This window comes from Leuciscus leuciscus, assembly GCF_965113295.1.
Source record: "Leuciscus leuciscus genome assembly, chromosome: 7".
NCBI classification, from domain to species: domain Eukaryota; kingdom Metazoa; phylum Chordata; class Actinopteri; order Cypriniformes; family Leuciscidae; genus Leuciscus; species Leuciscus leuciscus.
Window position 1 is genome coordinate 15,973,865 of NC_138731.1, and position 9,883 is coordinate 15,983,747.

The 9,883-nt window shown below is 37.4% G+C and overlaps 1 protein-coding gene across 2 annotated transcripts; it reads left to right on the forward strand.

The window, feature by feature from the left end:
- The first annotated feature begins 502 nt into the window (after positions 1-502).
- On the forward strand, positions 503-3,249 carry LOC309503698 (uncharacterized protein). Of its 2 annotated transcripts, none has more exons than XM_082176457.1 (4): positions 503-576; positions 703-775; positions 1,030-1,193; positions 1,318-3,249. In XM_082176457.1, the coding sequence occupies exons 2-4, from the start codon at positions 755-757 to the stop codon at positions 1,550-1,552; spliced, it is 420 nt and encodes a 139-aa protein (XP_082032583.1). In that variant the 5' UTR covers positions 503-576; positions 703-754; the 3' UTR covers positions 1,553-3,249. The 2 variants fall into 2 exon arrangements, with proteins under 2 accessions (XP_082032583.1, XP_082032584.1); XM_082176458.1 differs by having other exon boundaries at positions 720-775.
- Positions 3,250-9,883: the final 6,634 nt, after the last annotated feature.

Genomic DNA, 9,883 nt, shown 5'->3' on the forward strand with positions numbered 1-9,883 from the left:
TACATAGTATAATCAGATATATTATAAAATATGTGTATTTGGTGTGTATTTGGCCAAGGACAGAGCTCAGACCCTGGAATTTGGCCCGAACCCAGAGCATACTTTTGGACTTATTATGACATCCTTTGACATGACAGTTTGCACATACAGTACATCTTATGACCACATATCTTAGTTTATTTTCTCTTTCAGAACAGTAAGAAGGAGTGATTTCCTTTGGAAGTCAGTTGTTCCTCTTGACCCCAGCGTGTATTGTTGTAACATGTTTCATCAAACCATAAATATCAGAAAAAAAAAGTTTTCTGTAAAACTCTATTATATTTAAAAATATCATTTTCACTTGTGTCACCTTATCGTCTACATGAGCTTAAATGCTAAACTGAGAAGGAATTCTTAAATAATTTTCAAGGTTACACTCACTTTACATTCTACTGAATGAATTCTTAATGTAAAACCTTGAGTGGACTATGTGATGTTTTAATTTTTAACCAGGCAGATTTGTGTTGGACAGTCCCTATGACAACCACTGACCACTGCAATCACATTGACGTCTATATGCAACAACAGCGCAAATTTGTAAGTGTTTTAAATAGAGTATTTGGATTGTGAATTGAATTAGTATTGGAATTTCACTGATAACTCATTTAAGTCAAATGTAGAGAGACATTAGATGGTACTGTTCTGACACACTTTGCATTGTAGCACTTGTTTCTTGCCAGTGGAACCAACTAGAATCCTTGTATAAGTGGATAAAATGCCAAACAAAGCACAAGAGGTGAGTCAACACTTTATTCAGTGTCCTTGTTACACGTTACATGTAGTTACTATTGTAATTATCATAATTACATCCAACTAAACCAAACCCTAATCCTAACCATAATCCTATAGTAAGTACATGTAGTTAATAAATATTACTCAGTACTTAAATGTATAATTAAACAAACGTGTAACCCAATATTGTTATAAATTAGTAGTTTCCCTCCCCATAATATGTCTCCATGTCCATGCATACTGTTCTTTGTCCTTTAGGATGCTGTGATCAATATGAAATCCGTGCAGGAGATTGCTAAGCAGTTGGGGTTTGAATGGAACGTTCTAGCATTTGAACTTGGATTCACCAGAAATGAAGTCAGACAGTTTCATGCAACATCTAAAGAAAAGAGGGTCCAGGCTCAGAGAATGCTGGAATCATGGTGTGTATTAATCTAACACTGTTAAATGTAGGCTAACTGTTAATTCATGTTTTTAAATGAGCCCTTATTATTAAAGTTGAGAGTCATTGTGTTATTAAGTAGTGGTACCTCTAATGATTGATAGGTATGAGCGTTCTTGGGACAAACCGAACAAAACCAAGCTTCTGCAGGACGGTCTTGAGCGTGCGGGCCGTCGTGACCTGGCCGAGAGACTGCGCTGCCTGCACTGGGGTCACCAAAAGCTCAGCCGCAGAGTCGAGCTGCCCTCTGCCTTCCCCTTCATCATTACCGTCCATAAGACCATAGACAACAAAGATGCCTTGAGAAGGATAAATGTTCTTAATCGCAGTTATAACTAAAATGGCAAAGAAATTATTGTGAGTTAAAAGTCTGAAACTACTAGTGAAAATGCCCTTCACTTAGATACATTTTTTATCTAAATTTGTATTCTTTAAATGTAATGAAATATTTGTTATCATAAATGCTATAGAGTGCCTTTTTCGAAAAGTATTTTTTCCATTTATTTTTCCTGTAGGGATCTTTAAAAAGTCTTTGATAAAGAGTTATAAGCCATGAACTAAGAAAATCAGCTACGAGGTGAATCACAACACTAAAAACTTTGATTTGAGGCAAAAAAGTATTTGAAAATCAGACAAAATACAGAGGTACAAGAATGTGTACTTAATGGCTTTAGTGAGGAAAAGAACTGCAAACCCATGAAGCATTGCGAACAACATAATCAAATTTAAACCGATGGAGAAATATAAAACTACTCATTTACAAATGTTGATTATAATATAAAAGCAATATACTTTTAAGTTTACTGCAAAATATGCATTTTTATTGAAATATTTTTTTTGTATTTTGAGAGCGTTTGAGATCGATTTGGTAACGCCATTCGCTTCATGGGTGTGTGCGGAGCTAAGAAGATCTTTGCTGCTTTTTTTCGACTATCTGGTTGGTGTAATTCTTATGGAGAAAATGAATGGTGTTTTTACTTCTGGAACCCAATTGTTGCACTCTCTTATCAGAAATTATTATTTTTTTTATTATAAAAAAAAACTCCACAAGTTTGTATAAAACCGTAAGTTAATTTTATTCAGCATAATTTAATGAAGTGACGTGACGCCAAGTATGGTGTCCCATACTCGGAATTTGTGCTCTGCATTTAACCCATCCAAGTGCACACACACACAGTAGTGAGTATTGAACACACACCCGGGCAGCTTTTTTTTTTTCTTTTTTCTGTGGTGCCCAAGGAGCGATTGGGGGTTAGGTGCCTTGCTCAAGGGCACCTCAGTTGTGGGCAATGAGAGTGGAAGAGAGCACTATTCATTCAATCCTGCCATATTTCCTGCCAGTACTGAGTCTTTTTCAAATACACACTTAAAAATATTCTTCCTGTAACTAATGAAACTGATTCAATTCACTCTTCTGTCATTCAATTCAACTCATACAATAAAATTTACATTTATAGTAAATTCACACTGATTGTACTCACGTGTTGTTGTTTTGATAATAAAATGGTCATAACTGTGTCTTTGTCAGTCAGAGTTGTAAGTAGCTTTTAATGCGTTCATACAAAAATACAGTGCTGCTTTATTGAGCCTGATCTGCTTAAAAAGCAGTTAAATCTACTTCAATTTAAATGTTCAAATAATCCACAACTGTCCAGTACGCTTCAATAATATCAATTTTAAAATGATAATAAATCCTGCCTGAGCACAGAAGAAAATTTGACGAGTATTTTTTATTTGAATCATTTAACAAATATAATACAATTGTAATCTACACTACATAATGATTTGAAAAAAAAACATCACAGCATGGTTGATTTTATATATATTTAAACAGTGTACATACATTATATATAGACGACTTTATATCACAGTGTATCTGTGTCGGTTTGCAGACAAGGAGAAGATACATGTATCTAATTGCAGCGTTTATTTAAAGAAGATATTCCAGGAGGAAAACAAAAATACAACCCAAAGGGAAAGCAAAACGCAAGCACAATCAGACACTGCATCGAGGAAGATTATATGTGCACACAAAAGGAAAATGAGAAACGAAACAAGACACAGGTGAAGATAATCATAAGTAACCAAGGGAAAATATCTGCAGGAAGAAAACACAGAAAGAGTGTAAATGCAAATGTGCGTTTTCATTCAGCCCGTACTCGGTCAATATTTTCGTATCGGTCTGAACGACGGACGTGTAGCACGCACAAATTGGACTGATTCATGCCGAATATTCATGTTGATATGAACAGGCCTTTATTCTATTATAGGTCATCTGGGTACTTTTTGCCTAGGGTGCATCTCAATCAGCTATGATAAATACTTTGCTTGTTACAGCTGCATGCATCATTTCAGCCATAAATAAAGTATAAATGTTAACTAGATTATGTTCATTACCTGTCGAGCAATGTATGTTTATGCTGAAATAATCTAATAAACTAATGGTTAGTGTTTTTAAAAACGTCTATCATGTGTCATTATAGTGAGTATAGAGATCATGTGATTTATGTTTCATGCTTCAGAACTTCTATTAAGGGAACATAGTGAACATCGATGCTCCCTGGTTTTCACGGTGCATTGTTGGACTTATAGGGAGCGAACGTTTCAGTTCAAGGATTGTCGACTCTCTGATCAGCGCTCAGGCTACTAAACCAGAGAGCTGATTGAGATGCCCCTACTCTTTTATGAGTGCTGTGAATTCGGACATACTTCATTAGTCACATACTGTTTTCTGTCTACTATATAGTAGGGAAGTATGTGATTTCAGATGCAGCCAATTATTAACGGATTCAGGTGCTTGATTGGGGTTGAAGCTGAACTCTGCAGGTCGGTAGCTCTCCAGGAGCAGGGATTGAGACCCCTACTCTAGAATCTATTCTAAAAACATGGCCCACTATATTAATATGAAGGAATTATCCTTAGTTATTTTTCACAGGTGTTTTACCTTTATTTTGAATTACACATTGGATTGTGTTATGTTATGAGGCCAATTCACACTGCACAGACAAACACCAACAAACAAGTTGGCCATTGGATTTAGAATTTTATGAAAAATAACTGTCATGTCCACACTGCCCCAAAAGACACCAACAAACTGATTGAACTTGTTCAGATTGGTAAAAATAAACCCTGACCAACGCCAACAGACGTAACACACTGATCTTACAAAACCCAACAAACAAGTTTTATAACGTTTGTCTGTGCAATGTGAATTGGCCTTTAGGGTTAACTTAACAGAAAATGTCTAGTAAATATATGTAACTATAATATTATATATGCTATAATATAAATATAACTGTAATAAAGATGACCATCTGACTGATGGATTTATAATAACATAGGGCATCACCTGACAGTATTCCAGACAACATCATTTGAGTCAGCTACTCATTCTGCTCTCACAACATAGCAGGATCTTGTTCATAAGTCAACTATTCTGTTTTTCTAGATCTCTATTACCTGGAGGCAATGGATGTGATCTTGTGTGTGTGAAAGCTGCTCCAGCTCAGTGTCTTTCCTCCTCAGATCAGCAACCTCCTGCTGCAGTCGGTTCAAGAGTCCTTCAGCTCGACTCATGTAGCCTTGGTCTGATCTCTGATCAGCTGTGTGACCTTAGAGCGACTTCTCTCAATGGAGCGGATCAGCTCAGTAAATATATTCTCACTTTTGTTCACTGCCGCATGTGCAGAGCGCTGTTAAAACACACATCACAATCAGCTCTTACAGCTGCCTCACACAGTCTGTGAGCCACAGTGATCTCCAGCACTGAAGGAGAGTCTTCTTCTCACCTTATGAGACTTCACAGTATCTCTCAGCTTCTGAAGATATTTTTCTCTCTGCTGGATAACTCTGAGCATAAGGTATGTCTGTCCGAAGACTTTGTTAGATGTGACAGGATGAAGGATAGACCTTTATTGAGTATTGAGGTTTCTGCTGGTGATAAAATGTGTATCTGGGAAAGGTTTGCGAGACTACTGTCCCGTTTAGTTTAATCGGTTCTGCATTTTTTATTGCTTCAAGTTTATGTTCAAGTTTATATGGCTTCTCCCGTTTTAGTCGTCCAGTGGATATTACCCATTTGCGTTCTGAAGGATTGTCCTGGTAAAAGGGGAATGTACTGTGCTTTGTCACAAATGATGTCATCTAGCAAATTGAGATTCTCTTTTATGTGGGTTGGTAGGTCCATGTCAAAGTTGATTAGGGGAACTTGTATTGTTGCAGACGGAAAAGTTTGTTCTGCCGCTCCTAAAATGCGTTCCACTGCTTTTCTTAGGAGCGCTGTGTTACCCTTATTTCTGTTGTTTAAACCGAAGGATAATATAACCTGTTCGGTTTCTGGAGATCTCGGAGTTTTATTTTGTGAATGTGGTATTCACAAAGTGGTGTTCTAGTTTTGCCCCTGGATAACTGACTACTTGCACCTGGTCGTTCTTTATGGGGGGAAGGTGGGGTTCGAGGCCCCTAAGAAGAAGATCGGTTTTATGGGGGTTAATGTCCAATTTTTGTATTTGTTTTGATGGTGTTCCTGTCTTTGAAAAAATAAGGCTGGGGTCCGAGTCTCTGTCTGGAGGTCTGCGGTTAGTTCACTAGCTTCTGAGGAACTTAATGGCCTTGCTGTGAGAGGGGTGAGGCGGGGTACCGGGGTTACCGAAGGTTTTATAGTGCTCAGTTGTTGTTTTGGGTTAACATTTTTTGGTGTGGAGCAAGCCTGTGGTGGAATTATGGTGAAATCATCCTGGTCCGGTTCCATTATTAGGAGGAAGTTCCCATCTGAGTCATGTGTGGACATACAGTAGGAGGAGAGATGTGGTCAGTTGTTTTGTTGCTATGTCTGAGTGAGCACTTCTGGGTAACTCTCTTTTGATCTCTGTACTCTTTCGGCGGACTGTTAGTTTTGAAGATTGGTTTGAGGGGGTTATTTGTCTTTTAAGTGTCTCATGTTCTGGTGTTATTTTGACTTTTTTTGGCGTAGGGGACCCCAGAGACTTTTGTTTAAGTTTTCTGTCCCTTGTTTTTGAGTTGGTAGAGGTTGTTTGTCCTCAAAAGGGGCCGGTGTTTTCATGAATTTTGCAACTACTTGGGATGCTAATTCGATAGTGGTTTCCTATATTGTTTTGAAATTGCATCTGGCCCATTTAATGGCAATCTGCCAAGCTTCTTCCCAACGATCCTGGGACGAGGTGAGAATGCGAGTTTGTGTTGTTTCCAGGCATTCCTTTCAGAATGTCTAATGTGTAACCAATTGCGTGCATTTCCGTATATCCAAAGATTAGTTGTTGGATTTTATTTTTGTAAGGCTGGTTTGATTGACATGGCTAAGATGTCCGCTAATCTTGCAAGCCGACGTGGTGGTTGGTTTTGTTCTGAGTCATCCCGAAGGGTTTTGGAATGATGGAAGGCTCTGATTAGTTGTTTGAAATCTTAGTCTGTTGCCATGGCTGGTCTGTATTTTTCATGATCTGGAAAAATGAGTAAAGAATAGCCCAGGAATAATTTTATTTGACAAGTATAGAATTATTATAATAATATGTTTATTAGGGTTACTGACATTGGGTTTGAGGTTTTGAGACAATAAGTAATTATCTGTGCTTAAAACCGGTAGGTCAAGTCCGATGGCTCTGGCTAGGTTAGGTTTTGAAAGAGTCACAACTTCTTACTTAGACATTTGTCCAAGAAGGTTTGGAGTAGGGAGACCAAGAAAATGCACGGGCCTACGCATGTTAGACTCTACCGGAAACCCTAGATCTGGCTCCTTTCTGGGAGAAAAGCCTTTTTTTTTTTGGCCTCTGGCCGGTTAGAAATCAGGTTGCAGTAGTTGGCTTAATTCAGGTTATTCAGACTGGGTTTGCAGCCATTAGTTTTGTCGCCATTAGCTTTGAAAAGGGTAGGTTATTCAGGTTATATATGTGTATTCACCTTGGTTTATTGACTTAGCTTAATTCGGTTTATTCAGGCTGGGTTTAGAGTCATTAGAGTTGTTGCGCTTAAGTTTAAAACGAGTAGGTTTAGGGCGGGTCATCCTAGTTTGTTAAATTAATTCTGGTTATTTAGACAAGGTTTGTAGCCATAAGGTTTGTCGCCATTTGGTTTGACATGGGTAGGTTTAGGGTGGGTTCGTATTTACCTTAATTTAGGGTTAGGTTTAGGGTTATGTTTTGAACTATTAGGATTGCTGCCATTAGGTTTGAGACGGGTAGGTAATTGTTTTACTTCTTTGAGATCAACCCCTACACATTTATTCTACGAACCAGGAAATGTTAGCCCTGCCTGGGCCACCCACTTCCACATACCTGTCCGGGCGTTTGGTTCGCACCCTTCTCCCCCTCCCATCTGAAAGGGAGGAGGCCAGAGAGGGTAGATAGTGCAAAGAGTCTTTTTTAAAATTATTATAATATATATATATATATATTTTTTATAAGGTAATTGTTCACCCACAAAATGAGTTATTATGCAATATCAAACTCTTATTATAGTTATTTTGCAGAACACAAATGTAGAGAGTGAAAGAAAGAAATTTGTAAGCGATCAGAGCGATCATTATCATTTTGGATGTTCTTAGCAAAAAACCTAAAGCAGGAATTCGAAGAGAACCTTGATCGACACAGTCCACAGTTTGTGGACCTTTTTAAAGCCAAAAAGGGACTTCCTGGTCAGCCCCTGTTGAACTGTTTAGAGAAAATAAAGGTTAGTTATTATGAGATTAATTGAGGATAACTTAAAATGCATTTCATGTTATCAACATTGTATGTGTTTATGCCATGTATGATTTTTATGAGCATTTATTCTCATAAAAAATAATCAAACATTGGTAGTGAGTGGCATTAATGTAACTTCATATTTTCCACTAAAGTCACCCAGTCAACCCTTGTGCTTCGAGGACTGTAATGCTTTGAGCTTTACTCAAATGTTTAGTTAGTACATTGGTTTACTTTTGAAAAGTCACCCCTGCTCACAGAAGTCTGAGCATTTGTCTCAAAATCATGTTGGTTGTAATATAAGAAACCTGCTGTTATTCTGCTTGATAACAGCAGGTGTTTGAATGTTTCAGGAACATTATACTACCCTTTAAATTACGTTCTATTAACATAACATTAAACTGTAAATTTTTATGTTGTTAGCAAAAATTAAGTTGAAAGAATGTTTCAGGATTATACTAAGGCTGTATCTGTAAACTTAGGCAGCTTACTTCGCTGCCCTATCAGGCAATGACTTTGCAGGCAGTGTTTGCACACGAAGGTTCCCCGCAAAACTGATTTCGGACAGACTTCTGAGGCAGTGTTATGGTTTAATGATCTACAGCAAAATAGAGAGAGCTCTGGTGAATACTAAGTGAATATTTAATGACTACAATAGTAACTTCTTGCTAGAAATGACATCATAAGTGAAAAACATTGATCAAAAATGTACATTTATACACACAAACTGACGACCAGCCGCAACTTTCAGACGCCATCTTTATTTTTCTAGCCCAACTGTCACAGAATGGAAAGCACAGGACTGTGGGATATGAAATGCAGCAAAGGATACATCTATGCTGCCTTCAAAAATCAATCAGATGAAGGTATCTCAGGAGACAGGAAGTGAAACTAACATTGCATTTGAACGTGCCTTGATGCCTTCCGACCTTGAAATGTGTCCTTCGAAGGCATCTTTTATCAGTTTCCGGATGCAGCCAAACTGTCATGTCTTGTTTTGGTTCATGTTTCATGTCTTATGTCTTGTCATGTTATTCCTTTGCCCTCATGTGATCCTGCCATGTGTTCCCCATGTGAATGTGTCATGTTGTCATTGGTTTATTGTCTGATCATCAGTCCCTTGTCTTGTCATTAGTCCTTGTATATTTAAGCCCTCATGTTTGCCTTGTTACTTTGTCAAGTATTGTTTCGTGTCACCACTCTTGGTAAGCGCCATGTTCATGTTCATGTTTTGTGTGAATAAACTGCACTTGGGTTCTACAAACTTGCCTTCAGTGGACCAAGATTACACCAACCTTCAAAAAATATATTCAAGAAAACTGAACGTTTGGAAAATGTTCTTTGAACAAATAAAAATTGTAGGTTGGGTTAGCAGCTTCCAGCACTGTCAGCCTGTGTTTTCACTTCTGCGATCACTGATGACTCAGAGGAAGATCATTCAGGGATTTTTCCACTGATAAATTACAAACTTAATAGTACATTTTGTCATGAAATATCATTTATTTTAAGAGTAGGACCACATCCAAATGTTAATTTACTATATATATATATATATATACACTTTATTTTTTATTTTTTTTATATCAACTGCTTAATTGTTTATTTCAGCCAGAGTAAGTGTTTGTGTGCCATGTCATTGTGCATCTTTTTATACAGAATATCTTTATTTCAAATTTATTTATTGGATTTTTCTGCATGGAACATCAAATCAACAGATAACAACACTGATTTTATGAAATTATCTTTCCACTCTGTTAATACAAGAGCCTTCCTCAAATCAGCAAACTACAACTTCCAATAAGGAAAAGAAAAACTATTTTGAAAATCTTTGAATATGGTTTTTGTGTTTTTGTTATTGAGGGAGTTGTCGACACAATGTTTCATCAGAACCAACGCTATCTCACGACTAATTCGTACGAATTCGTACGAATGATAAAAAGTTGGCTAATTCGTACTAATTCGTACGACCTCACTC